This window comes from Mycosarcoma maydis, chromosome 4 (assembly GCF_000328475.2).
Source record: "Mycosarcoma maydis chromosome 4, whole genome shotgun sequence".
In the NCBI taxonomy this organism is placed as follows: Eukaryota; Fungi; Basidiomycota; class Ustilaginomycetes; order Ustilaginales; genus Mycosarcoma; species Mycosarcoma maydis.
Window position 1 is genome coordinate 384,588 of NC_026481.1, and position 27,893 is coordinate 412,480.

At 54.2% G+C, this 27,893-nt stretch overlaps 10 protein-coding genes and 1 non-coding gene across 11 annotated transcripts; 4 read left to right on the top strand and 7 right to left on the bottom strand.

Moving 5' to 3' along the window:
* Positions 1-99: 99 nt before the first annotated feature.
* Positions 100-2,409, bottom strand: UMAG_05185 (uncharacterized protein; the record flags this gene model as incomplete). Its single annotated transcript, XM_011389932.1, has 1 exon — positions 100-2,409. The coding sequence occupies one exon, from the start codon at positions 2,407-2,409 to the stop codon at positions 100-102; it is 2,310 nt and encodes a 769-aa protein (XP_011388234.1).
* Positions 2,410-3,261: 852 nt separating this feature from the next.
* On the top strand, positions 3,262-5,715 carry UMAG_05186 (E3 ubiquitin-protein ligase BRE1; the record flags this gene model as incomplete). Its single annotated transcript, XM_011389933.1, has 1 exon — positions 3,262-5,715. The coding sequence occupies one exon, from the start codon at positions 3,262-3,264 to the stop codon at positions 5,713-5,715; it is 2,454 nt and encodes an 817-aa protein (XP_011388235.1).
* A 340-nt stretch (positions 5,716-6,055) lies between these two features.
* Positions 6,056-6,367, bottom strand: UMAG_10194 (putative DNA-directed RNA polymerase core subunit RPB10; the record flags this gene model as incomplete). The annotated part of the gene is made up of 2 exons (XM_011390055.1): positions 6,056-6,081; positions 6,178-6,367. 2 exons carry the CDS (start codon positions 6,365-6,367, stop codon positions 6,056-6,058), a joined length of 216 nt encoding a protein of 71 aa, XP_011388357.1.
* Positions 6,368-7,377: 1,010 nt separating this feature from the next.
* Positions 7,378-9,053, top strand: UMAG_10195 (putative translocon subunit SEC61; the record flags this gene model as incomplete). Its single annotated transcript, XM_011390056.1, has 3 exons — positions 7,378-7,387; positions 7,515-7,583; positions 7,696-9,053. 3 exons carry the CDS (start codon positions 7,378-7,380, stop codon positions 9,051-9,053), a joined length of 1,437 nt encoding a protein of 478 aa, XP_011388358.1.
* An 856-nt stretch (positions 9,054-9,909) lies between these two features.
* UMAG_10196 (60S ribosomal protein eL27) lies at positions 9,910-11,223 on the bottom strand (the record flags this gene model as incomplete). The annotated part of the gene is made up of 3 exons (XM_011390057.1): positions 9,910-10,254; positions 10,949-10,996; positions 11,206-11,223. The coding sequence occupies 3 exons, from the start codon at positions 11,221-11,223 to the stop codon at positions 9,910-9,912; spliced, it is 411 nt and encodes a 136-aa protein (XP_011388359.1).
* A 1,405-nt stretch (positions 11,224-12,628) lies between these two features.
* On the top strand, positions 12,629-13,357 carry UMAG_10197 (40S ribosomal protein uS12; the record flags this gene model as incomplete). The annotated part of the gene is made up of 2 exons (XM_011390058.1): positions 12,629-12,694; positions 12,992-13,357. 2 exons carry the CDS (start codon positions 12,629-12,631, stop codon positions 13,355-13,357), a joined length of 432 nt encoding a protein of 143 aa, XP_011388360.1.
* Positions 13,358-14,159: 802 nt separating this feature from the next.
* UMAG_05191 (uncharacterized protein) lies at positions 14,160-16,643 on the top strand (the record flags this gene model as incomplete). Its single annotated transcript, XM_011389934.1, has 1 exon — positions 14,160-16,643. The coding sequence occupies one exon, from the start codon at positions 14,160-14,162 to the stop codon at positions 16,641-16,643; it is 2,484 nt and encodes an 827-aa protein (XP_011388236.1).
* Positions 16,644-17,195: 552 nt separating this feature from the next.
* On the bottom strand, positions 17,196-18,686 carry UMAG_05192 (uncharacterized protein; the record flags this gene model as incomplete). The annotated part of the gene is made up of 1 exon (XM_011389935.1): positions 17,196-18,686. The coding sequence occupies one exon, from the start codon at positions 18,684-18,686 to the stop codon at positions 17,196-17,198; it is 1,491 nt and encodes a 496-aa protein (XP_011388237.1).
* A 1,953-nt stretch (positions 18,687-20,639) lies between these two features.
* UMAG_16035 lies at positions 20,640-20,769 on the bottom strand. The gene is made up of 2 exons: positions 20,733-20,769; positions 20,640-20,684 (listed from the first exon to the last, which is right to left on the bottom strand). It is a non-coding gene; the product is annotated as a tRNA-Ser (tRNA).
* Positions 20,770-21,092: 323 nt separating this feature from the next.
* UMAG_10198 (putative serine/threonine-protein kinase PPG1) lies at positions 21,093-22,055 on the bottom strand (the record flags this gene model as incomplete). The annotated part of the gene is made up of 1 exon (XM_011390059.1): positions 21,093-22,055. The coding sequence occupies one exon, from the start codon at positions 22,053-22,055 to the stop codon at positions 21,093-21,095; it is 963 nt and encodes a 320-aa protein (XP_011388361.1).
* A 1,208-nt stretch (positions 22,056-23,263) lies between these two features.
* Positions 23,264-27,868, bottom strand: UMAG_05194 (uncharacterized protein; the record flags this gene model as incomplete). Its single annotated transcript, XM_011389936.1, has 1 exon — positions 23,264-27,868. The coding sequence occupies one exon, from the start codon at positions 27,866-27,868 to the stop codon at positions 23,264-23,266; it is 4,605 nt and encodes a 1,534-aa protein (XP_011388238.1).
* Positions 27,869-27,893: the final 25 nt, after the last annotated feature.

Below are 27,893 nucleotides of genomic sequence, written 5' to 3' on the forward strand. Positions count from 1 at the left end.
CACACATATGGCTGCTCGATCCTCTGTGCAGCGCATCGTCGCGTGCAGACGGCAAGCCAGGCTTCTTATGTCTTAGTATGCTCGAAATTGAACGTTTTTTCATTCCTTTTGCTGAGTGGGTAGTCTGGCCGCGACATCTAGTGGGACGTCTGCTGGCAGATGTGGTGGTGCAACCATGTTTTGTGTGATGTTGCGTACGTGTTGCTCCTGCTGATGAGTCTGGGCGCTCCACTTTTGTGTCAGCGCAAGAATGCTTGAAGCAACCTGGTTCGAAGGCCCGGTGATCTGTTGCTGCAAGACCTGCTCCAGGTTGCGCTTCAAGTCTTGATCGAGTCCTTGGCTGAAACGCTGCCAGTCGTCGCGGAATCGGCGACGATACTTGTTGTACTGACCCTGCATCCTCCATCCGACCAGTGTGAGCATCAAAAGACCCAGGCCAAGACCTGTAGCTGGGTCAAGTGCAAGCGAGGCAGATGAAGCGTCGACCAGTCCAAGCGACGAGCCGAGCACGCTGGCTGATCCAACACCTGCAGCAGTAACGGCGACAGCAGCTGAGCTTGTGACGACAAGCTGGCGCGATTTAGATGCAAGCACGTCGATGGGTCCGCCAGCTTCGAGGAGCTGAGCACGTCTGCGATGGATGGGCTCCATCAGTGTTGAAGGCTCGATAGTGCGCAGCTTGGACGAACGATAAGCCTCGGCTTGATTCGAGACCAATACAACGTCGCGAGAAGCAGTAGCAATGCTCGAGCTGAGTTGCTCAGCCAACTTTCGGAAACGAACAAGCAGCTGGTCCGCCGCTCGAACTTGCTCCACTTGCATAGTGGCAAGACGACCAGATTCATACGCGAGATCGGATTCGAGAGAGGCAGCAAAGCCAGCACAGGCTGCCTCAAGCTCCTTGCGAACGTCATCGACCTTCCAGACCATCTTCCACCACTGCAACTTCGTGTTGAAGGTAAGTTCGATCGAGTTGTCGGTCTGCTGCATAGCTTGGTCGACGGCGCTGAGCGATCCAGGCGAGGCTGGACGCCATACTTTGATCTCGTCACTGCAGAGCTGACCGGTGTAAGTGGCAGCAGGTGGCCAAATGCGTTCGATGGATTGCTTGATTGTCGCACTCTCGTTTTGCTTTGCCTCGCTCGCAAGAGAGCGAAGCTGATACAAACACGCCAGGTTATGCTTGACAATAGCCATCGCTTCGTCAAGGCAATGCTGAAGCAGAAAGGCTGCAGACTGCGCGACCATAGTTCTCGAGTCCTGTCGAGAGTCCAACGCCTGAACGATATCGATGACAGAGCCAACATTCGAACGCTGATATCGGCTGCTAAAGTTGTCCCAGTAAGCAGGAGAGGCCGAGTTGGTCGATACGGGAGAGACTGGCTGTTGTTGCTGCTTGTCTAGGGCCTGTCGGAGAGCCGCATTGGCAGTAAGAGCGTCCGAAATCCGTACCGAGACCAAGTTGGGAGCGACGAGCTCAGAAATCGATGCTCCGGTGGCTGCCTCGAGCGCTTCGACGATCTGGTTATGCTTCAATCCAAGGATGGAATTGACAATGAGATGAACATTAGGCTTGGCAGCAAAGCGGGAGAGAAGGTCGTGAGTTGCGTCGCCACGCTCGCTAGGACTATGCGACCGGTGTGCTGATCTGCTGAGCGCGTAATCATCCGTGACAAAGAGAACAGCCTCGGCGTCATAGATGAGATCGTAGGTGGTTTCAGTGAGGACGGGATCGATGAGGACAATGATCTCAAGATTTGCCTGTTGGAGCCAGTGACGATCCAAAGTAGCAGAGTTGGTCTCGAGGAGTTGCGACGGTCCTGGCGCATACTTGATGTGGAAGGGTTGCGAAGCGGAAGAGTCCATCAGACCGGCCAAGATGAGTTGTGCTTCGCTAGTTTGGGACGAACTCAGTTCTCGAAGCGGCTCGTCGATGATGCTGATCAAAAGTTGTTGCGTTTGGCTGAGTGAGGATCCCACCAAGACAACACGATTGAGAACACGCTGTCCTACTGCAGTGTCCAAGCTCTGTGCTTTGCGCGTAAGAGAGTCGACTCTGCTGCGCCATTCTGACCCAAGCACCCGGCTGTCCGGTTCGAGAATACTTTGTGCGCAACGAGCTATGGCGCTGAGCGATTCTGGTCGCTGGGTCGCGGAGAAAGTGGTCGTAGGCGAACGATTGATGGCCTCGACGGCTAGTGTCCGTGGAGAAGCTGTGTGAAAGGACTGTGCCGTTACGGATGGCCGCTGACGATGGCAAGCCCGAGCTGAACTTGTGCAAAGACCAGCAGAAGGTCCTACACGCTTTGTGGGACCCACCAAGCTGCGAGGCCGCAGACAGAGACACCGTCGCATTCTTATTGACGGCGCAGAAGGCAGCTTTACAGCCAAGCCGTTGTTGGCCAGCATCTAATCACGAATGACGCTCTGCGCAAAACTCGCTAGAATGTGTGAGTAGCTGTTGGTTGCGAGATGATCCAGCGCAGTTCCGCTACTTGCCGAAGCTGAAGCTTGCTTGTTGTTCGTGGTTGTTCAACATCGTGAATCGATCGTGAATCGTGATTGTTCTGGCGCGACCAAAAAAGATCTAATCGTGATTTCCACTGTGAGATTTTAGTCTCGGCGTCGGCACCGAGAAAACGCAGTCAGTTTGAGCAAATTCGAGATTTTGAGATTTTCGTCTTCGCCCTCATCTTGCGACATCACCATCATCAAGTCTCGACTCGCCCTTTCCACCCTTCTCGCCCTCTCTGCACTTCCCTTCTCGGCAGGACATCGACCGCTCTCTCGACAAGATCTCCCTTGAGGTCGCTTGCGGTTGAGTTCGAATTCTCTTTCTAACTCTCGCCACGGTCCTCCTGGCCGATCGAGGCGAGTTGGAACTCCTCCTGCCCTCCCTTCTCTACTTCCGTACCCTCGGCCTCTTTTTACTGGTCTTTTGACTTTGCATTCCTCCAGATTGCCTCCAGTTGCCTTCAGTTCTGGCCTCCGCCGACTCGATACGTTACGTGTAGTAGTGAAATCCCCTTATTGGCGCTCTCTGAGAGCTTTGCGTCTATTGGGCCTTTCCATCCGTTCTGCCTTTGTACTAGTTCGCAGATTCGATTGGAAAAGTCTTGTCCAGACAATCGATCGGAGCCACAATCTTGATCTCAACCTTGTTAGCCAAACGAGGCTATCCGCTTCACCCTCGTCTTCCTACAAACTAACCCTGAACGGCCATCCGCTGCAGCTCCACCGCAGTTGCGAGTACCCGTGGACATGCTTCAGTCCATGTCTGGTGCCGACGACCGCAAGCGAGCCCTCACGGGTACCGTGGAGGATGGTCCGCGCAAACGCCTGCATTCGGACGAAGCAACATCCAAGTCTGCCGCTACGCCTACAAATGACAACGAAGATGATGAAGCGCTTCACCCAGCATATGCTGGTCTAGAAGCTTTTCGAAAAGAAGCTATCTACCGCAAGCTTCTCGAAGCAAGGAGAGATCTTCAACGCATAGAGCGAAGAGCAGGCACCTTCCAAGATGACCTTGCTGTCTCTGAACAGCGCGCTGCCGTTCTTCAGCGATTCTGGAACTTGCTCCTCACCGAGCTTGCCGCTCGCTTAGCCATCCAGGACCAGGATGTATTTGCATTGTCTTCAGCGTCCGATTCAAGATCTGACCTGACAGCTATGGAGCAGCAGCTTGAGCAGCAATCCTCGGCGGTGCTTCGATGCCTTTCGCAGCAGGGCGACGTTAACATTGTTGAGCTTCAGCAGAAGCTCCACGATCTTGCAGACGAAGGCTCTCGTTACAAGCAAGATCTCTTCCTGACCCAGTCCAAGTTGCAGCGAGCTCAAGATGCACTCGCCCAAACTTCTCAAAAGCTCTCGAAAGTGGAGCACGAGTACGTTCGCTACCAGAGCAACCTTCTTCGCGCCACAGAGGGAAAGCCCACCATACCAGCTGGAACAATCGTATCAGCGTCTGAGCCTGCACCTGCGACGGAACAGACGGCCGATACGGCGGTCAAGAAAGAGACTGCAACTCTAGCCCCTACAGATGGAGCACCACATACTTCTGAAACCTTACAAAAGGCAGTTGATGAGCTCGAGAGCGCACGTCAGGACGTCGAGCTCACACGGAGGGAGAGTGACTCGAGGTACGCCGAAATTCAAACCCTCAACGAAGAGGTGCGGACGCTCAAGTGCAAACTGCACGAAACGCAGACCAAGCTGACCACGCTACCGGAAGAGGTGTTGCTCAGCTCCGCTCTGTACCGCGAGCTCCAAACCTTGTTGCGAAACGCACAACAGGACTTGCAAAGCAGCAAAGAGGCCATGCAGGCCCTCGAAACTGAGGCTACCGCCTTGCGAGAGGACCGCGCTGCTTTCCAGCAAACTGTGGAAGCAGAAGCCGCCAGTCGATCTGAAGATCTCGAAAAGCTTATCAAGGCAAAGGAAGCCGATGTCACGCGTTTGCGGAGCCAGCGGGACGAGCTCAATGCCGAGCTAACCGAACGTCGCTCGCGCGAGCAGGTCAAATTTACGCAGATTGAGGAGATGAAGGCGCTGCTCAACAGTAAGGAGGAGCGTTTGATTCTGCTTTCAAGTCAGGTGCGACGTTTACGTATGGCGGTGGCAGCTTTTCATGGCCAAAGCGCCGGTGTATCCGCCTTGGCCACCGCTGAGTCGGAAGAGGATCAGTTTGAACAAGTCAGCCGCGCAGCGCAGCAAGCCCAAGCGCGTGTAGCCGAGCTTGAACAGCGTCTAGGTGTCGCTGGCCAGAATGCGTCGCCAAACGGCACGGGCGCAACCGCCAAGACGGAGAAAGGTGCCGATGTCGATACCAAGGCGGAGAAAAGTGTCGAAGCTGCCAGCGAAAGCGAGCTACAAGGCGAGATTCAACGATTGCGCCTGTCGTTGCAGGCCGCCGAGGCTTCGAGCAAGGCTGTGGACGACGAATTAGAAAAAATCAGCGCAGCATACGCTGACTTGGAAAGGCAAGCGTCAGTCAAAGTGACGGATGTAAGCCGCATGGAGGAAAAGGCATTGCGGTGGGTGACGGAAAAGTCCAAGGCAGACAACAAGTACTTTTCGGCAATGCGCGCCAAGGACGCCGTTGATGCAGAATTGCGGACGGCAAAACAGGTGCACGAGCGGCAACAAAAGACGATCGAAGCGTTCGCAGATGTAGAACGCAATTATGTCGTACAGTCGGGCTTGCACGAGAAGGCGATCTCCACTTTCAAGAAAGTGACCGATGCGCAAACTCATCGGATCGAGACGCTGCAACGTGAGCTCGAGCTGGCCGAGTCACGTCTCACTGAGTTGGCGAGGGTCAAGGAGGTTGCCAGCGACTCTGCCAAGGAGCTCATCAATACGGCCAATTTGGAAAAGGACCAACGCAAGCGCGCAGAAGAGCGCATCGTTCGTCTTGAAAAGGACCTCGAAAGCTCCAAACGACAGCTGGCGAAAGCTGCTGCGTCGGCAGCCAAGAACAAGGGCCGTCGCGATGCGGACGCTGGAGACGGCGCAAGCGAGAAGGACTTTCTTAATGCCTTGCTACAGTGCTCCTCTTGCAAGGAGCGCTATCGCAACCGCATCTTGACAAAGTGCTACCACACATTTTGTTCTGAATGCATCGACTCTCGCGTGCAGACGCGTCAGCGCAAGTGCCCCCACTGCGCCCTCGCGTTTGCCGTGAGCGATGTACAACCTTTATACCTCCAGTGACGTGTTGCAATGCAATGCGAAGCGAAGCGTCTTGATCCTCTCTCCCGGCTGGTCTGCTGATATTTGCCTGCTCTATTTTCGTTCTGTGTACTATTACAGAAGGGGTGACATTCTGTGCTTAGAGCAACCTTATTACCCCGATTTCACTGCGTCCCTGTGCGCTTGTGCTTTGCGCTCGTTGTGTGGCTTGTGTATGCGTGCTGCGCGCTTGTTGTCAAGTTGCGGTCTGATTGAACACGGGAAGAGTCGAGTAACGTGATTGCAGAGAGAAGGGAACAGATGCTAGAATACAAGGAAGTGATCAAGACGTAGGAAGGGCAGGGAGAAGGATGGAGCAGCTTCATGCCTGAACTCTGCGCTCGTGAACTGTAGAGAGTAGGAAGAAGGACGGCCATGTCAATCCAAGTTTTCTGTGATCCAGCTCAGAGTCTGGTATAGCAGCGTAGGGTGGCAGAGACTTACTGTTGTAGTGAAGAAGCTTTTCGATCAGGTCTACGTGAGTCAGGACCATTCGACGACAGCAGTATCGCTTGAGGTCAAGCTCTGTCAAAGCTTCACCTTCGGTGCGACCGTCAAGAAGGAGAGCCAGGTAGGCGTTCCATTTGTCACCAATCACCTTGCCGCAGGAGAAACAACGGACCGGGATGATCATTGTGATGGACGTATATATCGAAACGCACTAGACGAAAGCGGGAAGGATGGCCGAAGTTTGGTTGACTGAGTCGCTATAGTCGGCGCAAATTTCAGGTCGCTTTGGATGTGAATGTTGAGGGTGACAGCGAGTGGGCGCTTCCTCAGTGTCCAAACGACTACACGAGAACGGGTATAGATGCGGTGATGAGCGACGAGGTCAAGGATGATGATAGGATAGCAACGTTGGTTTGCAGCTAAAGACGGCGACCACAAGGCAAAGCTTCGAACTTTTTCTCAAAAACCACCAACACGAAAATCACGACTCCGTTACCCGGATTGGTTTGCACAACCTAACATCTTTCTTCGGACGAGCACTCGTCACTCGTGACTCACGGACTCACAACTCAGAAAAACACGAAACGATCAGAATCACGAATCACTCGCACGGTTTACCAACAAAACCCAAGCTGGCGTGGCTTCGTGGGCTGACTGCCTCTCGTGTCTTTCACCCTCTGTGACTTCCACGTCGCCGGAAGCAGAAGAAACTTGAGCAGCGTAGAGGCACAGTGCACGAACCCTCATCGCCAGAGGCACGAGGACTGAGACCAATCCTGAATTAAGCCGCAACCGACTCGCCCAATCGTGAATTCCAAGAAGCTTACTTTTCCAGGTCACCGACTCACGGCTCACGACTCACTCAGTGGAGAGCAGAGAGCAGGCTCAAGCCAGAGATAGCATGGACAGTCGTGAGTCGTGAGTGGTTGGTGAGTTGAGCACGTCTGTCAATCACGAATCGTGAATCCATCCAACGAATGACCTTTCTGAGTCTTGAATTGACGTGTATTGCACACGGGGCGAGCTAGCGAGCTGGCGACTTGAGAATGCTTTCACCTCGTCGTCCGTAAGAACAGCTCACCACTTCCCCGCACCAAGACGGTGTGCTCCTTTTCCCTCCACCCATCATCCTTACACTCTCTCACAACTCCGTCTCGTTACACTCTTCCGCCTGGCTGCGCCAAGTTTGCAAATATGAGCGGCTGTAAGTATGCTTGCGCCACCAATCATACATATGCCCAACCAAACGTACACGCTCTCGACAAGGTGGTAACGACATGCTGATCCATCCTCCATCTTTCTTCTGTCTTGGCCACTCATTTCTACGGCAGTCCGGTTCTTGTCGCTCGTGCGGCCTTTCATGTCCGTCCTCCCCGAGGTATCGGCACCGGAACGAAAAGGTATGTCTCCTCGAACACGGCTTTTCACACTGTTCATCGCCTGTTCGACCATCTCACTAACTGCTCGACTTTGCACCTGCCTTTGGTGCAACAACAACAATAACAAAAACAGTGCCTTTCGAGAGCCGAGTCATGTGGACTGCTATCGTCCTCGCCATCTTCCTCGTCTCTTCGCAAATCCCTCTGTACGGCATCGTCTCTAGTGACAGCTCCGATCCGCTCTACTGGATGCGTGTTATTCTCGCCTCAAACCGTGGTACGCTGATGGAGCTCGGTATCTCGCCCATCGTCACCTCAGGAATGATCATGCAGCTCCTCGCCGGTGCCAACCTTGTCGAGGTCGACTTCAGTCTCAAGGAGGACCGCGCGCTTTTCGGTGGTGCTCAGAAACTCTTTGCCCTCATTATCTCGCTCGGACAGGCTACCGTCTACGTTCTCACCGGCCTCTATGGCCAGCCCAAGGATCTCGGTGCCGGTGTTTGCCTGCTTCTTATCCTCCAGCTCGTTGTGGCCGGTCTGATCGTCATCCTCCTCGACGAGCTCCTCCAGAAGGGTTATGGTCTCGGCTCCGGTATCTCGCTCTTTATCGCTACCAACATTTGCGAGTCAATCGTATGGAAGGCTTTCTCGCCCACCACCGTCAACACCGGCCGTGGTCCCGAATTCGAAGGTGCCCTTGTTGCCCTCTTCCACCTGCTCTTCACATGGAACGACAAGTCGCGTGCTCTCAAGGAGGCTCTCTACCGTGACCGTCTGCCCAACGTGATGAACCTGCTCGCTACGCTGCTCATCTTCCTCGTCGTCATCTACCTCCAGGGCTTCCGCATCGAGATTCCCGTCAAGTCGAACCGATTCCGCGGTCAGCGCGGAACCTACCCCGTCAAGCTCTTCTACACGTCCAACATGCCCATCATGCTCGAGTCGGCGCTCACCTCAAACGTATTCATCATCAGCCAGATGCTCGCCTCTCGCTTCCCTTCCAACCTCTTTGTCAAGCTTCTCGGTGTCTGGGAACCTCTGGAAGACAGTGCGCAGCTGCACGCCGTCGGTGGAGTCGCCTATTACATGTCGCCTCCGCACAACTTTAAAGAGGTGGTGGGCGATCCGATCCACACGGCCATTTACATTGCTTTTACGCTCACCGCGTGTGCACTCTTCTCCAAGACCTGGATCGAAGTCTCGGGCTCCGGCCCACGCGAGGTGGCCAAGCAGCTCAAGGACAACCAGATGGTCATGGCCGGTCACCGAGACGCCTCCATGTACAAGGAGCTCAAGCGTGTCATCCCTACCGCCGCCGCTTTCGGTGGTGCCACCATCGGCGCTCTGTCGGTATGTGCTGATTTGATCGGTGCTTTTGGCTCGGGTACGGGTATCTTGTTGGCCGTCACCATCATCTACTCTTACTTTGAGATCGGAATGCGAGAAGCTGGTGGTCCAGAGATGGCTGCTATGGGCGAACTCTTCGGTTGAAGCAATAGCCCGAAGCAATATTTGCGGATCACGTTGCCGCAATGCAGCTGTCGTAGCTCGCCGTCAAGGCGTATCGTCGTCTTAATGCGAGATTCTCCCCCGCGACCTACTCTCCGGCATGCAACTCGTACGATCACACAAGCCCTCATCCACCCGTTGGCAGCAGGGCGAGCAGAGCCTAACTGCTTGCGTCGCCTGCCCCTCTGCTCGCCAGTCATTCTTTTCTCCCTAACTCTGCCTCCATCCGCCGCCTTCACCCTCGTCCCTCTGCATCACATATTATCTTTACCGCCCACCACAACCTCACTTTGTAATTAGCCCTCTCGACCCAAACAAACCAAAATCTCAAGTGAGACAAGCCAAGCCAAAAAGCAGCAATCCTCGCTGCCCCACATTCCTCTTGACTCGTGTGTTGCCGATTTCAGTGTTGGGAGAATCACGAATGCGATCCGAGCAGCGTGCTTTCTGAGGAGAAGCAGGCACTTTTTTCACCAAAGCAAAGATCTCAGCAAATCAAGTAATAGATCTTGTCTGGGAATTGTGTGATATTTTGCCGTCAGCCGGAACGACCGACAAAGCTTTTGGTAGCTAACAACAAAGGTCTGAGTGTGTGTAGGTGGGGTGGGAAAGTGACATTACAACGTCGGATGTCGAGTCAGACCGAGAAGAACCCGGACAACCAAACGTGATGAGAGAACTTGAACGTGCGTCGGTCCGGAAGAATCGGCAGGGTCGGTTCAAGAGAGGAGAACATAGAATGCTGGTGCAGAAAGATGCCAAAGACGTATCATGTAGGATACTGATGAACAAGGCCGAAACGAAACGCTGAAAGATAACCACCGAATCGGTGTTGCGTTTAGAAGCGAAGAGGGGTGAAGAACCACTTGTTCTTGCCCGACGTGTACTTCTCCTCAAAGATCTGCTTGATCTGCTTCTTGGCGTCCTCACGTTGCGAAGGCTCCTTGAAGGTGTCCTGGGTAACGGCTCCCTTGAGTCCCTCGAGCTCGAGAGCGTAACGGGTGGGCATAAGGTGGTTGTACGAGATCACCTTGACAAAAGGCTTAACCTTGGATCGCTTAGCAATCTTCTTGGCACCCATGCGCTTGGTCACCTTCTGAGGGTATCGCTCAATGCCGGCAGCGATAATGTAAGGGAACGACTTGTCCTTGGAACCATCATCGAACTGCTTGATGACGACAACCTGTGATGTGGTTCGATTTGATCAATTTTAGGTACGTATGCAAGTGTCAGTAAGCAGTGTCTTGCAGAGCAATCCGACCAACGCTACGAGCAAACGCAATCATGCAGCTTCCATTTCTGAGGTGGATGCAATTCCGAGCGTCCGAGCGAGGATGATGCAGGCCCAACTAGACGCAAAGCGGGTCGTCACATCGTTCCTTCGTGAATATTCACGCAGCGCAACGAGCGATACAGGCTGAATGGGTGCGCTGGCAACTTCGGGCACTGCCGATGTGGTCTTCGATGCAGCCCACTGATAGCTAGTTCCTGATCCAATGCTTCCATTCATACGGCTAACGTCAAGGAGTTTTCTGATCTTGACGCTGCTGAATGCCTGCCATCGCGCTGGGTACTTTTGAAAGTCGTTTCTACTCGACATTTCGATGCGAAGCAATAAAACAGCTACACTGCAGCTGTGACTCGATTAAGACGTCTTTTCCCCCTTTGGCGTGGCCCTTCAACGTTTGCTTCAATTTGGACCTTTGCTATTGGACCCAGGTGCATCTCTCGACGTCGCTGTTGCCCTGCATGTGTCGCAACGAACTCTCTGCCTAACTTCTCTGCGATTCGATACTGATGCCAAAGATGTGTAGTTGTGCTGGAAAGCTGCTCCTGGTTTGTTCGTAAGTTGGGGCGACGAATGAATAAATACTAACCTTCTTACCGGCGTGACGGCCGCTAAGGACGACGGCGACCTTTCCTGGCTGTTTAAGGTGAACAATGGAAGTGATACACACGTACAAAGGTTAGCGAGATGATCTTGCGATATGCCACGCTCGACATAGCAGCATTACGACGCCATCGAATCGATATTGTTCAGAGTCGGTTGGTGGATGTATTTGGTGTGTCGATGACGTCGCTTGATGCTTGTGTCACCGGTGCGTAAATCGTATGCTGTTGATGACAAACGTACCTTGTAGATCTTGGGCATTGTGACGAATATGGGATCTTGATGAAGGATGATGGTGACAAGAATGCTTATGACGAGCTGCTAGACTTCTGCCTGACCCTGCTGCTTCCAGACTTGTCCTCACACTGTGTGTTCTCAAGCTTAAGCCGACTCTAGGCTGAGGGAAGAATACTCTGAACTGCTTCAAAGTAAGTTCTCCATCAGTCAACTGTTCCTCACGAGCCTCACTCGCACTCTTCGAGATTCTCTGAATTCCAGAAGTTGGCGCCTCTCAGCCTAGTCAGTCAAGTTGCCATTTTCTGAGCGAGGCCAGTTGAAAGAATACGGCTGGAGACAGGCAGGAGCATTCCCTTCACCGCAAGTTCCGCAAGTTCGAAACAACACGTGATCTGAACATAAATATTCCCACGATCAATCAGTAGGGTCTGTGACCACCGCACTGTGCCGAATATGCCAGATACTCATTATTTTTCTGTTCAATATTCGGAGCCGAGATGGACTCCAATTTTTTTCGAATTTAGGCAAAGAGGCGCGCAGAGCGGCGATTCACTGGTGAGCGAAGGTCATTGCGTGCTGCTGTGCTTTTGGAATCGAGTGGCAGTCTGCAGGCAGGCAGAGGGAGAAAGAGCCACAGTTCGACTTGAATCAGGCCGCCAACCAGACGCACACAGCGGGACAAGGCGGCGACACTAACGCGCGTTCGCCATCTCACTCCTTTCCTCACCATCAAGACCTTCGTCCTCCCCAGCAAAGTAGGTATTATTGACGCATACATCAGCGTATGTATGCTAGCACTCGGTAACAACAGCAATCTGCGAGCACCGATACAGCACAACATATCGAAGTAGCCGCGCCATGATCGGACCAGTCACCGCCAATTGCAGTACCACGTCTTATCTCACAGGGCAACCTGGATATCGACAGAAGCACAGTCACCAATGAAACACAATCGACGTCGACGCAGGACATTTGGTTGTTTGCTATCGTGTAGCTCTGCACAAAAAAATGCATTCGACTCATAAAGACGAACTGTTGTTCACAGCACCAATCTACCTTGCACCACTTCATCATCTGATGATACACGGAAGCATCTCCCACGCAGTCTCGATGACAACTTGATTGAACCGTCATTCAGCAGTTCGCAAAGCCCTCCGCCAACACTCGTCGTTTGCCGACAACCTTCAACAAACAAGTCTACTTGCGACTGGTCGACTTGAAGCGCAATTTCACCAAACAGTCATAGACTTACTTCAGACTCATTCCGCAATATAGATCAACCTGCCGGCTCCGGCTTTCGACCAACGCGGATTGCTTTGATACCGATACCGATACATGAAATCTGCATCCTGGAGAACAGCTGTTCTAACCACCTTCAGCCTTGCTTTTGATCTCGCCCTCCATCACCTGTCATTACAGTTTCTTCAAGATGGCTAAGCCCCGTGGTCTTAACACAGCTCGTAAGCAGGTCTCGACCCGCCGAGACAACCGATGGGTATGTATTTTGTTCAATGATGATACCGTAACCCCGGTACAGCCGCGAAGAAGGCGGCGGGCAGGCAAGGATGGATTAGATTCTGCATCGTTGTTGTTTGTAACAGTTGCAATCTCTCGATAACCACTCGATTGCATGATGCAACTGTGCTGCCATCTCACAATATCTTAACAGCAACCTTGAATGGTCCATCATTTGCCTGCCTCTCGATGACCCTATTTCAACTTCATGTGCTGACCCCTAGAGCCTTATTTGCATCTCGTTCTCGATGATGTCCTACTCGTTCGATCCTAACAGGCCGACGCTCAGTTCAAGAAGCGTGCCCTCGGCAACTTCTACAAGACCTCGCCCACTGGAGGTTCGTCCCAGGCCAAGGGTATCGTTCTCGAGAAGATCGGTGTTGAGGCCAAGCAGCCCAACTCGGCTATCCGAAAGTGTGTCCGTGTCCAGCTGATCAAGAACGGCAAGAAGGTCGCCGCCTTCGTCCCCAACGACGGTTGTCTTAACTTTGTTGACGAGAACGACGAGGTGCTCATCTCTGGTTTCGGTCGTGCCGGTAAGGCCAAGGGTGATATTCCCGGTGTTCGTTTCAAGGTCGTCAAGGTTTCGGGTGTTGGTCTTAAGGCGTTGTTCACAGGCAAGAAGGAGAAGCCCCGTTCTTAAACGGCTTGCTCGTCATCCTCGATCACTCCAAGCATCGTCGTAGGTGGATAGACGGGTCGGGTCCATTCCAGCTCTTTGGGTGATGCTCTTATAAAGCATTTCATCTGATTGGGACGGCTCCGCCCCGCACTTGCACCCAGCCCTTTCGCATGTACTTCATATACTTCTCATGAACCCCAAAACTATAGTGCCTCTTGAAGGCCATCATTCTGCTTCGCCTATGATCGACGTTACAATGGAGAGTGATGGTTTGGAAGCGATTCAGTGAGGAGCTCGCAAGATCTTGGAACTAATACATCGGAATAGGAGGCGATGGGTCTAACAACTCTGGTGAATTTTGTGCATTCGTGATTCGTGATTCGTGATTCGTGATTCAGTCGTGAGTTAACGTTAACTTAGTCGCGATTCTTTGTTGTTACGCGTGCAGAAACATACAGACTCACGACTCTCAGACGTCACAAAATCCAGCACGAAGCACAGGGCGGACCCTTGAGATTTAAGACCGACACTCACTGAGACTTGCTGCTCGCTCTTTCTGCTATTCTTGATTTCCTACTTGTCTCTTCGCATCGCCTGGGCCGTCAGATGAAGAAGTTTCCATCACGATCGATCAATGAACGGTAACGGCGCGCATGAAAATGTGGTCGGGAGCAGCAACGGTCAGTCCCTGCGCGAGAGGATGCGCTTGAAAGCACAGCAGGAGCTTCAAGCTGAAGCCCAAACCTCGTCTGCCAACAGCAGCTATAAAGCCGCATCTGATGATGGCGTCGGCAGTAGCAGCAGTCTTTCGCTACGCGAAAGGATGCGCTTGAAAGCGCAGCAAGAGCTTCAAGATAAAGCTCAAGCCGCATCTTCCACCAACAAACCCATAGGCGTGACCGCCCTCGGTGCCATCGATGTCGACAGCGACGAAGAGAATCTCGGATCACTCATGCTTGGAAGCACGAAACGACAGGCAGCGCTCAAACGGCCCGCCAGCTACAGTATCGACCCACTGAACGACTCTTCCCGTCTCAAGCGTCACCCGCACCGGCTTCCCACTTCGCTAGCGAAATACGCTGCGGTACCAGCGAGCAAGACATCCATGATAGATGGCTTGCTGCGTGAGCAGCGGCGCAAGATCAAACGTGGAACAGACGCCGACGGCTTTTCGAGAGCAGAAGCTATCGCTACTAGCATGGAGCACGAACGTCTCGGTCGGATGGGTATTGCAATTAGTGATGTTGATTCAGAGAATCCGCACCTCAACCACGACAAGTCTTCTCGATTAGCCAAAGTAGGTCCCATACAGGCGAAAGGTAGCAAAAACAACTTATTTCGCTATCCGCTCAATCTCAATGCAAAAGAGGAAGAACAAGAGATGATGGTCAGGGCTTTGTCGCCGACAATTCCATCGTTTCTGTGGTCCTCGCAGTCGGAGGCCTCTGGCTCGGATGACGAGGCGGAGCACCATGTTGATGCAAACAAGGCAAAGCAACAACTCGCAGCGTCCCTCGCTGCGGTCGGTGCAGATGAAGATGAAAAGCAACTAGCGCTCAACATTTTTCAGTCAGACGCAGGTGGCAGCAAGACCGGTCATGCTCCAGTATCCAAGGCTCATATCAAGTTCTACAGGTCAGACAAGGTACTTGCTCCAGTCGCCACTTACTTCTGCCCACTTCCTTCCGTCGAGAAAGATCCTGAACAAAAGCAACCTATTTCGGCTGCGAACGCAGGAACGAGCGCACAAACATCTCTACCACCAATCTCCAACCAGCCCAAGTGGGACACGCTCGCTCAATGCATCCTTCTCGCCGGTATGCTTCCACCTTCGCTTGGTCTTGATAGGCGTCAGATCAGGCGCATCCTAGTCTGGCTCGCCATCACATTTATCCTGGAACGTGGTGCCATGCAAAGTCAACTCACATGCGCCCTCTTCCGGTCTCTGATCTTTCAACCCGAAAAGTCCCACTACGCACAGCAGCTCGATGCGGCCATTCCAAGAGCACTCACCGACGTAGTCCGACGCGTGCCTCACATCCTCAGCAGCATCGGAATGGACCCCGACGTGTTTGAAAAGTGTTTTCCCGATCACCCTGACGTGGCTGATGTTGCTTGCTTCAGCGCAGCACCAGCGAAGCTTTCTGCACTGCAGAAGCACGAGATCGCAAGCAGCTCGTCGACTAGCGCCGTGGCATGCGAGTTGCACATGTATCTCACGCAGACCGAACGCGACGATGTCCTCATCAACCTCGCTCGCATGCTCGACATGATCGCTGGCGCCTCCACTGATGCGGCGTTTGTCGAAGACAAGCTTTCCATTTTGGCCGGGTATATCTGCAGCATGGCGATCGCATGTGCAGCCAGCACCAACTATGCGGTGTCGGACGCCATCGGGCGCGCATTCGACAGCATCTTTGGTGCTGCAGCTCAAACGGACAGTGACTTGTCGACCAAGTTGCAGGCAGAAGTATGTCAAAGGACGTTTAGTGCGTTGTCGGATAAGTCGATTGCAGCTCGCGCAAGGTTGGTGACAAGGTTTCCGGGGGAGAGCAAGGAGGTGTGCGGCATGACAAGATGGTTGGCATGGTGCGCGCTGACTGAGCACGTTGCACCAGCACGTTGTGCAACCCAAGCGGTATCGCGTGTGGTCAAAGCGGATACCGAGGTTGTTCCGTCCTCGGACCCATTCGCAGATGAAGCAGAGGGCTCGGACGAGGTGGAGTCAAAGAACGAGACCGAGAATTGGAGACGAATCAAGTTCGAGCCTTTCTCGCTCGATCTCGAGATGCTGGCGTCGGCGATCGATGCGAGGGGAGCGAGTTCACCATTTCGGGTTGTGACGAACAGCGTTGGGCGCGCAGGCGACGCCGATGCGCGCATACCGTTCTGTACTGTTGATGATGGTCGCGCAATCAGGTTTGAGACGCTGCTTGGAGCGACGCAACTGGCGTCGGTTGCATTGCGCGAGCTACCGATCCACATGTGTACGTTTTCGCCGTCTGACCGTACGTCTGTGTGCGACCCACACATCCGGCACGACCAGCTCGGCGCGTCATCGCGAGCACTGCGCCTGGCACTCGAACCGTACCTCGCCTTGCACCCGCGTCTCGACCGCACGCGCATTGCCGCACTCCACACCATCATCCAACGTCTCTCGCTCATCAATAGTCGCATCCGTGACAACTCGGCCAACGTCATCCTCCAAACACTCGCCAAAGACTCGCTCCAGACACTCTCGCATTCGCTCGAGTACCAGCTGCACATGTACTCGTCCACCGCTATCGCCTCTAGCTTCATCGTCTAATCCCTATCCTCCGACACATTTCTTCATGTTCTTGTATTCTCTTGTTGGTAACGCAGTCCAAGACCTTGAGTAGCCGCCTGTGCAGACTCCCGTCAAGTAGGCGTTCACAACACTAGGTAACGCACTTTGCTGCGTCAACCTAACGCAGCACCTTTCAGCCCGCGTACGCGGAATACCCTGCAATCCCTCAAGCACTAGCTCAGCACACGACTCCAACCCGGACCTCAGCAGGATAGACATCTCCACACATCCTCCATGCCAACGTATGTCTTTTCTATCTCCACTGCTACAGTCACACGCCCGTGGTGCAAGCCCACTTCCGCACCGACATCAGTCGGGAGTCTATGCCGACGTCCATGAGCGTAGCGTAGCCCCACTAAAATCACGCCCATCACGACCGACGCCTGACGAGCAAGAAAATGCTTTCATAAGTTCCATCAACAAACGCAGAAAACAAGACCACACTGATGCTCGGACGCGCCAACGCTTCGTCTCTGAGCTCGAGACGCCACAAGCTTGACCACGAGTTCGACTGCCCGCCGCCGCCGACACTCAACTGAATGAACCGGCAAACATGGCGATCAAAGTGACCCACGCGCCCCTCCCCAGACTCTCAACGCCTTCCTCATCGACCATCTTGTTGAAGCAATCCATCAAACCCTCATACCTCTTCACAACGGGTGCGCCGAATTCAGCAGCTGCCTCTTCGACAGTCTGTTCTTCGATCGGACGCAGCGCAATCACTGGCTCTGGCGGTTCGCCTCCCGAAAACGTTGGTTGCGCGTTGTACGATGCGTCCGAACCCGCAGCAGCCGCTGCCGTGGCCGCGCCCGGTTCAGAGCTGGTCTGACCAAGCACACGAGCTGCCTTGTTGCTGCTGTTTCCATTCGCCTTTGGTTGCGCAGTCCCCACATCACCATCATCGTCGTCTTCGTCTTCGATGGCAAACGACGGCCGTCCGGGCAGCTCGCTAGGAGACGAAGGAAGTGGTTTATCCGCAGCGCTATCCGTCGATTTTCTAGCGGCGGCCGGATCCGCGTCTCTATAGCCTCCTCCAGGCTGCGCCTGTGCAGCCGCGGTTGCTTGATGCGAGTAGGGCGACGGAGCTGCGCCATTGCCCTGGGCAGGCACGCGTGCATACGCCCTGTGAAGCGGGTTCTGCCTTTCCGGTCGCTGCGTCGAGAGTCTCACCATAGCGCACTCGAGGGGAGCCAGAACCACCACGCTGATGACGTTCCAGAGCACAAAGATGGGCAAACCCACAGGACTGACCTCGAGCATGTTCGAGTTTGGGCCTGAGTAGGTGTTGTCGCCCGGTGCAGCAGGGTTGGTGCCAGGGATACCGCCGAGAGAGGGGACCGTGAGCTGTCGAACGATGCGAGTGGCGAGGCCGATCCAGATGACGTGGAGCATGTTGGCAGCCAGAAGACCTGGTAGCATGTAGAGGCGCCAAGGCTGATTGAATTCGGTATAGGAGAGGAGTTCACGAAGGTTTTCCCTCGGTCTGTTGAGCGGGAGAATGCGAGGATGAACAATGGCGCGATAGGTGATAACGTTGAGCGGCAGTGCAGCCAAGGCTACAAAGAGCATGTAGAACAGGTTGGCAAAGAAGCTGAATTGCCCTGGACCGGCGGGACCGGCCTTGTACGCGCTACCCGGCGAGCTTGCGGAGGCGCCGGCGAAGAAGATAACTGTGAGTGAGCTCAGCGTCAAGATCTGAATAGCTACGGGGATGGAGCCTTTGTAGATCCCGGCCCAGCCTTCCAAGCGTTTAGTTCTGAGCATCATCGAAAAGACGCCCGTGACGACCGGGCCGATCTTTGCGCTCGACCTGCGCTCTGAAAGCAAGAACGACGAAAGCGCGCGTGGCCCGCTTGCTGAGCCTGCGCCATCTTCGAGAACGTTGTCAAGACTAACAGCCTTGGGCAAATAGTTGGCACGCAAGCGAACAATGGCGCCGTTGAAAGGTTGTGAAATGAGCACCGAAATGCCTATGGACAGCGAGATGGCTATGAGAAAGACAAGTGCGTCAAAGAGAAACATGATGGTGGAAGGACAATCACCTCGTAGCGGGGCCGTGAGCTGAGATTTGGCGTTATGTGGGCTTCCTGGTAGATATCGGATCCAATGTATGCGCTCCGCGTGTCACTCGAGCGCAACGAGCGAAACGATTTTGGATCGATTATCGTTAGCGTTTGGAGATTGATCGGGTAGTTTTAGACGTGTCGATGCAAAGAATGCAGGTTTGGTGGGGTCAAATGTAGAGTTGATGATGGTGATGATGTAGAAAGTTTAGAATGTGAGTTGTATACAGTCTCGGCACGGTCCAGCTAGGATTCGGTGATTATGTGATTGCTGAGCTGTTCGAGAGACGTTGAGCACAGCCGAAAATCCGATCCAAAGCGGCAAATCAGCAGTCCCGAGTAGCTTACTCGCTCGTCGCTCAGCTTGCACGATGTGTTCGGCTTGGCTCGACCACAGAGCAGTCGAAACTTCGCGGCAGCAGCTGAGTCAAAGTTTGAATCGTGAATGACTGGACGCGTTGCGTTTTTGGCAGTGTGCCTGACTGAGCCTGTTGCTCTGGGACAACAACAACTTGACCAAACTTGAACCCTGAGTCTTCACTCGTGACTGTAGTCACGAGGCGTGAACTCTGAGCCGTGAGCCTGTGAGCCAAGCCGAATTCTCGATTTTGCTACTCCGCTCTTCACGGCTTGTCAAGGAAGACGCGTGTCAAGCTCAACACTCGTGACTGTCTTTCACGTTTTGAACTGTTGCTGCCAAGTACCATGTCGATACGACGTCGATCCAGCTATGCTGTTGCTCTCAACTATGCGTTCGAAGTCTCGATCGCCAGCAGCCACGATGCCTGCAGGCCGACTAGAAATAGTGTCACCTAGATTTCAGGACTTTTTAGAGCGCTGCTTTTCTTTCCCTTTTTCTGAATTCTCACTCGTGACTGTTCTGATTCCCGTCCAGCTTTGGTTCACTTGCGTGGCTGCTCTTCTGCTAGCCCAAGACACACGGGGATAAGAGATGACATTCACCATCACATCGGGGTACACACAAGAGAGAGCTTGATGCAATGACATGTTCGCTCCAGACGACCATCGAATGTGATGCCAAGCCAAGACTGCAAGTCCAAAGAAGAGACTTCAGAGAGCTGGTGACTTCCTGATCGCAGAAAGGGAGAGCCAAACTATCAGAGCAGAACCTATACTCCCCGAGAAAATAGTCGGGGCCATGGACGGAAAGAGATACGCAAGTGAATAAAACTGTTCAGGGAGGAAGCGAAGATGATGTACCAGTAGCAGCATGCATCGTCCAATGAGATACGATGGTTGAGTCTATGTCTAGAGAAGCGTTCCCCAGTCAGTTCGTCGCTTGATTGAAGTCAGCTTCTATGGTTGTAAAAAGCATAAATGAGTGAAGCGCGCTGGTAGCTGGTCGCGCAACGAGTGCTGTATGTTCACATGTGAAGGCTCTGATCGACAAACGGGCACGGTAGTTGTCCGCCAGTCCACCCTGATGGCTGCATAGCGCCGAAGGGACGACACGTACTAGCACAGGAAGACGGGAGTTGACATGAGCAGGTAGGGGAACGACGTAATGCGTTTGCAAGTGGCTGTGGCTGTCGACAGATACAAGATTGCGATTGCAACTGGTCCGCCATGTGTTCTTGGGTTCGTACTTGTTTGATGAGCCTGTGAGATGGGTCCTACTCTAAGATCTTGATCAAAAGGCATTGGCAGAGGGTCGTTTGGGACTACCCAAGGATCCCCCACTGTTGATCGTGGAATCGAATTTGGGGTCAATTTTTGACTTCTGGTATCTGTCGACCGATGGCGATGCTTGATACTGATCTCATTTCCAAAATGCTATTCACGATTACTCGGCCGTTTTCTTCTGATTGTTGCTCTTACTTCTCGGTGGGAGTTCTGCTCAGCTTTCGGCTTGGCATAGTGCCAAAGCATCGCATGAGGTATGCCAAAAAAACGACACCAGCAGGATTTGAACCTGCGCTCCCAGAGGGAATGGCATACACTGTATTGTTTGGTGAGTAGGATGCTTACTCTAGAATGCAACCGATTCTAGTGCCACGCGATAACCACTCCGCCATAGTGCCCAAGATGCCCGACCAAAGAATCGTGTTGGCACTATGATCCATGAGCCTTTTGCTCATTGAGCCAGCTACGAAGTCCGGGGCTATGCCCACAGACTCTCTTCAGTTCTCCTCTGTTCCAAAATCGCTTCACTAGATAACTTATGCCAAAACCCGCTCCGCAAGATGTATCAAACCCCTCCAAACTCACACCATGAAGCGCGTGCTTCTCGTTCAAAGGAGCTTTTCTGATCGTTCTCACGACTGTATACGCAGAGGACGTTCAGCTCGAACTGCGCACACGCTGTGTAAAATGTGATTCGTTCATGCTTTTGATTGGAACAATGTCACAAAAAGTACTCGACGGCTTCATGTTTGCCACCGTTCGCCGCTGTGGGGCCACCATTCATGTTATGCTGATTCGGACCGTCCCTTTCGTTTTCGGGTGCGGCCTCGAACGTGTTGAAATGCTTGCTACCATCGGGGAACACCTCGAGGATACTAGCCATGTTTCCACAACGGTAACAGTAATTTGGCGCGCTCCATACGGTTGAAAGTCTGTCGTCGTAGAGGACTGAGAAGCCTTCCATGCACAATTGGTGGGCGCGTAGGATGTGGTTCATGCTGTTGCGATGGAGGAAATGTTTTACGACTGAGGCGCCAAACGTATAGCCTGCACCACGCGGTGAGATGGCGAATTCTTCTTTGTCCGGATCGGGATCAGACCATACTAAGTCGGCCATGGGTCCTTCGTGTGGGATCTCGCGAAAGCGATCGATGATCTTGACTTGATCAATGTACTGTACGGAAGGAGAGAGGCCACCGTGGACGCAGAAAATTTGATCGTCGATCACCACCGACAGTGTCAAGAAGTCAAACATGTCGGTAAAGTAAGTCCATACGTTGGCAGATCCATACTTGCGTTGACACTCGGTGTAAAACCCATAGGTTTGCGTCACCGCTCTCGACTCGTGATTGCCACGGATCAATTGCACTCGGTCCGGATATCGTAGCTTCAGGCATGTAAGCAGTGAGATGGTTTCCACAGAAAACAACCCTCGATCGACGTAATCGCCCAAAAACAGGTAGTTGGTATGTGGTGCGTAGCCTCCGATTCGAAAGATCTCTATCAAATCGTAGAACTGGCCGTGAATGTCGCCGACGACAGTAACAGGCGCCGAGATGTGCACAACGTTGGATTCGCGCATCAAGATCTCTTTTGTCTTCTCGCAAATCTCTTTGAGCAGTGCTTCGCCGAGAAGCTGCTTTTTCAGCAACGTGGCAATGCACGCATCTAGGTCGAAGGCCATGATACGCTAAAAGTATCGGTCACTTCGGTGATATGTAGAGCAGCGGCAGATGTAGGGGAGCGAGAGGTCCAATCGGAGGGAGCAGTCTCTGACGCTATGCGTGAACGGCAGCCGAGCTAGCGCTGCGTGGTTTGACAGCAGGATAATCGTGCAACTACTGAGTTAGAGCGTTGCCAAACCAGCAAGACTCTTTTAGTGTGCGATTTCGTGAGATATTGGTCAAGTCGATTGTTTTGCTCGTCTTTTCTGCTTTTCGGAAGATGGTCTTAAAAGGAATGCTATGCTTTCGTGCCTTTGTTACCGCTTATCGTCGTGTACAGATAATTGCCTGCGGCCTGGGAGTGAGTGGTGGAAAATCTGCAACGGTATCGTATAGGTCGAAATGCCTCCCTTGGGTATGGGTATCGAGGATGGCAGCGGTGTACGCGGTGGTGGTTCCCTAGCAATTACTATTGAAAGATATACAGTTTGTCGTAAGCTGAGCTGTTAGGGGCGACAGGCTGAGTCGCACGATCCTGTCCGACTTTTAAAGGCTCAAAGCTGCTAGCGGACCCTCTTCAAATCGTTTGACAACGAGTGTTTGGATGAGTGAAATGCGGAGGGGCAGCGAATTAGACTAGATGGAGTGGCGTTAGTTGCTGACCACAACCACGATGGTGAGGTGGCAAGTAATCAAAGCAAACGGCCAAAAATGGTTGAGGTTGATCGCCAGGGAGGTCGGTGTGAGTGATGGTGTGGAGTCGAGATGCAGGTTTATTCCAAGCCAAGCCGCAATCGTGAATCAAACCCCGACTTCCTTTTTTCCAACAGAGATGTTATGCCGCTGTGCCGAGTCGAATTGCAACTTTTTTTTTGTTTCCACGCCTCGCTTCCTGCTCCCACCTCGCAACACAAACACGACAAGACAAATCACGAATGCGAGAGGATACGCTGAAAATAGACACAAAGCAAACACGGATGACAAGAGCCAGCAGCCTGCTGAGAGGCGCGCTCGAGAACAAGAGGCAACCACGAATCACGAATATAACAGGCACGCACATGCGGTGAAAGAGTGATGCAAAGAAAAAAGACAGTGAGTGTGTGTGTGTGTGTGTGCGGGTGGTTTTGTGTTGAAAAGCGGTGTTGCTATGCCCGAAAACGGTGCACGGAACGGGTATGAGAGAAAACAGGCCCATGAAAGAATGGCGCCTCGCTTGAGCCTTACACAATCACATCACATAAGCGCTAGGAACGACGCCGGTCTGACCCTGGGTGTTTCTGGCAAGCCACCAGTGACGATCCTGGTCATCGAGAATCTCGATGGGTTCACCTGCCGTCAGTGGAAGTTCCGACTCGTGGTTAGGCACAAAGTCGTAGCGTGCATGTGCAGGGATCCCCTCCATGGGCGAGTCCTCTTCGTCGCCACCGATGGCAGCTGCTGCGCCAGCTGCAGCCCCGACACCAAGCATGCCAGCTTCATCGGAAAAGCCGCCATCATCTGTGTGATACTGTGTGTGAGCGCTTTGCCCGGTACGCCCGCCATCGCTGTGATAGTTGGACATGGCCGCTTCTTCGCCCATGTCGCGCTGCTGCGGCGAGCCTGGTCCACGGTGACCCGCAGCAGCAGCAGCAGCACCGAGACCAGCAGCAGTGGCAGCACCGCCACCGTGCTCACCAAGCATGGCATTCTCGGTAGCCGCATTGAGCGTTGCCAGCAAGCTCGAAGGCCGCTTCTTTTCACCAAGACCCAGCGACTCGTCGCTCGCCGAGATAGGCACGTCCACGTCACGGGGCTCAGGATGTCTCCTGGCAATGGCCCAGATGAGGCCGAGCAGCACCAGCAAAAAGACGATACCGAGTCCGATCGCAATCGAGATGAGAATGACCAGACCCACAGCAAGGTGATGCAGGTTGGGAAACTGCAGCACCTCGGTGGAGCGAGAAAAGGCACGCACAATGCCCGAAGAGCCATCCAGGTTGGTCGCGAGCAAGAACGGCGAGTAGCTCTGGCCGTCGAAGAAGACGCTCGAGATGTTGCCATAGTCCTGTGTGGCCAATGCGCCACTGACCACGAGCAATCGGTTATCCTCCAGGATCGGGTTGCTTGGGTGCGCCTTCGAAATGGGCACAAACGTCAATTGCGAAATGCCCGTGGCAGGAAGGAACTGACCGGTACCGACGGCCGTGTACTGGGTGCCGTCCCATCTGACCAAGTACGGCGCGGTGCCGTCGGCGGTGAGACCAGCGACAAAGATGGCGTTGGCGTTGAGGTCGTCGACACTGACAGCCGTGGCAGGTCCGGGGATCTGGTTTGGGCCGCTGCCGACGCTTCCCAATCTGGTCCAGATCTGCGTATCAAAGTTGTAGCTGACCAGCGAGGCTTCGGCACCGTTGACCGTCATGGCTCCCGCCAAGATGAGTTGGTTGGCTTTGTTGCCGGCAAAGTCGATGGCGGCAATCTCGCCGCTGAGACCGGCGCTCAGAGGACTCCAGCGCATGCCGTTGGTGTCCCAGAGACAGACGTTGGCACACGGCAGGGAGCCGGCGGATGCAAAGCTGCCAGAGACGATGAGCTGCGTCGAGTCCGGCCGATGGTCAATGGAAGTGACGGAGAGATTTTGTCCAGAACTGGCGGAGAGCGGTGCAGCGTTGGTGATCCAACTGGCCTTTTTGAGGTCGTAAGCCTCGAACCCATCGTCGCCGCCAACGTAGAGCATGTCGGCGTCGACCAGCAACGAGCGAATCACCATGTTGGTTTGTTGATGGGACGAAGTGGGCAGCGCTGGGAAAGCCGATGCAGCATTGGTGGAGTCGTCGTAGAAAGCAAGATTGCGGATGCCAGAAGTGGTGGTGAAGTTTCCACCGAGGATGTTGACAAACGATCCATCGTTACGCTGCCAGAAGGCGCTGGCGAGGATCTCGCTCTCACCGCTCGACATGAGGGAGGCGGGCGTCATGATGGCGGCCCGTTTGATCAATGAAGCGGCTTGTGCGGAGGGTGCTTCACGATGACCGTTAGCCAAGGGCGCTCTTGGCAGGAGTGAGAACAATCTGGAGCCGAAGCCAGGACCCGAGTCACGCTTTGACACCTCAGCTCGCTGCTGCACTTGTCGTTGCTGCTGCTGCTGCCAAGTGCTACCAATGCTGAACCTGCGCGCCAGGCTAGCAGACGACGAGGCGGAGGCAGAAGAGCCGGACGGAGTGGCGAATTGAAACTTGAGCGATTCGATGATGGGCAAGTCGCCAGGCTGATCGGGAGCACGTATCTGAGCAGCGCCAGATGCCGACTGAAGGCTCAACGCGCGGACACTTCCGGCAAGAAAGCTCTCTTCGGTGCTTGCGGCGTAATCTGCGAAGGCAGCTGTCATTTCTGCCGACACAAAGCTAGCTTGTGTCTGCCATGCGTCGGCGGTTGAGTTCCAGACCGCGTAGCCGCCGCTCTGACCAGTGCCATTAACAGTGACAAAGGAGCCGGCAACGAGGATGGCATCGGGACCGAGCGGGTAAATGTCAGTGACTGCGCCATCGGGACCACCGCCAAGCGCAGTCCAAGTGTTTGCGTCTGGATCGTAGCGAGCGACGTAAGAAGCGGCCACTGCGCCGTCGGCGGTGGCGGTGAAATTTCCTCCTACGTAGAGTGCATTGCCCAGGTTCGCTAAGGCCTCGACGGGACCGTTGAGACCTCGGTTGGCGATCTCGATGGGGGTCTTGCCAGCCGAGTCCTGGGAAAAGCCAGCAATGTTGGCAAAGCTAACATTGCCACTCGAGGTGAACGATCCACCAACAAAGGTGCGCGATCCAATCGAGACGATGGAGGAGACGGCAGTGTTGGTGGCATTGCTGCGCACGCCATTGGCATAAAGGGTCGCTGCAAAGGCGTCGACGTCGGTCATGGTGGTGTTTGGCAGAATGCCTGTGCCGTTGGCTTGAAGCGCAGTGATTGCCGGGTCAAAGAGGTTGTACTCGAATACGCCGAATCCGGTAGCACGGTTCATCTGGAGCGTCTCGTTGCTATTGAGCAGCAGGAAGCTCACCTTGTCGGCGATGACGGTGAAGTCACCACCGCCCGAAGGCGCGGGGGCATCGGAGGGGATGGAAAGCACCACAGTGGGTTGGAAGCCTTGTCCGGCCTTGTGGACCTCGCCGCTGTAAATTTGGACGGTGCGGTCGTCTTGGTTGGTTTGCGAGACGCGGGTAAGGTTGCCCTGTGAGCCTTGAAGAGCAAAGACGTTGGCTTGGACGTCGGTGCGCTGGGCACATTGATTGCTGGCGCTACATCCGGGGACAAACATGTTGATGGTGTAGTTGCCATTGATGGGAATGTCGACGGAAAAGGTGACGGTGGCGGAAGACGAGGCAGATGCCAGGTTGGAGTATGAGTCGGTGTAGGCCAAGACGGGCTCGACGGTGCCGGCGAGCGTGTTAATGGTGCTAGTGTACCAACCGCCCTGGTTGGTAGCAGACGAGTCGGTACCGTTGGCGCCGTTCTGGTCGGAATTGCAGCCGCCGCGATTGAGCGCGTTGTAGGCGTATGCCCAGCCGCCTTCAGAGAGTAGCTCGAGGAGGTGAAGGCCAGCGCCGGCGCCATAGTGTTGGGTAGCGGTGAACTGAATACCGGTGAGGCGCTTGACACCACCGGGCGCGTTGTTGGTCGGGGTATCTGCTATCAAAAAGTCTTGGTAGGGGAGAGTCGGGTCGTGCGCCAAGGGGCAGTTGTTGGTGCATGTAGCATTCTGGTTGGTGGTCGGATCGAGGTAGATGAGCTCGAGCTCGGTGTTGTCGGGGATCGAGACGATACTAAAGGTGCGTGTGCCGCGGCCATCGACAAAGGTGTTGCCGAGACGGATGGCGCGCACGTTCAGGGCACGGAAGGCACGTGCCGTGAGACGGCCGTTGGCGCCATCGCCAAAGAGATATGAGTTGCCGGAGCCGTCGGCGCCTTGCGGGCACAGAATTTGGGCCGGGTTGTTGAAGCCGGCGTCGCTGGAGCTGGGACCACCTCCAAACTCGACCTGACCGAGAGAGATGGGGGTGAGCGCGGCTGTGAGAGAGGACGCCGAGGTGTTGGTGCCCGAAGACATGCCGTTAGCGCCGATGGAGGCAAAGCGAGTGTCAAAGCTGCCACCGAAACGGATAAGCGAATTGTTGCCACCTTGCGTGATGGTGTTAACGGTGCCATCGAGACCGCCAAAGTCGACTGGATTCCATGTGGATGCTGCTACGTCCCACTGCGCTACATTGCCAAGGTATCGTTCAGACGCGCCGTTGACGGGTGCAGAAAAGGAGCCGCCAACGATGAGCTTCTGCTGGTCGCTATCGCAGAAGAGAGCATGGACGGTGCCATCGAGGCCACCTGCCATGTTGTCGAACATCTTTGAGCGAGGGTTGTAGGAGGCAATGTTGCTGACAGATGTACCACCTATGGAGAAAAAGTTGCCGGCGACGTAGACGGTGTTGGGCGATGACTGCATCTGACAAATGGCGCGGATGGTGCCACCCTGTTCTGTAGCGCTGATGAAAGAGACGGTGCCATTGGCGGCACGAGATAGGAGAGAGGATGCAGCAGAGTCATAGGTTGTGTTTGGGCTTTGTGAGGAGCCGGTCTGGTTCCAGATCTGGATGCCAGCAAAGGAGCCGGCGATGCTGACGGCGCCGAGAAGATCAAAGTCGATGCTAGGAAACTTGGGAACGGATGCAGAGGCGAGAGGGAGGGCGATGGTGAGTAAGAGAGCTGATTTGGACATGGCTCGTGCCAGTCGGGAGGTGGATGGATGTGGCTGCGAAGCGCGTCGGTAGGATTTGCTCGCCGGGACGGTAGCGACGAATGGCACCATGATGGCTACTGATGCCAAGTCGAGG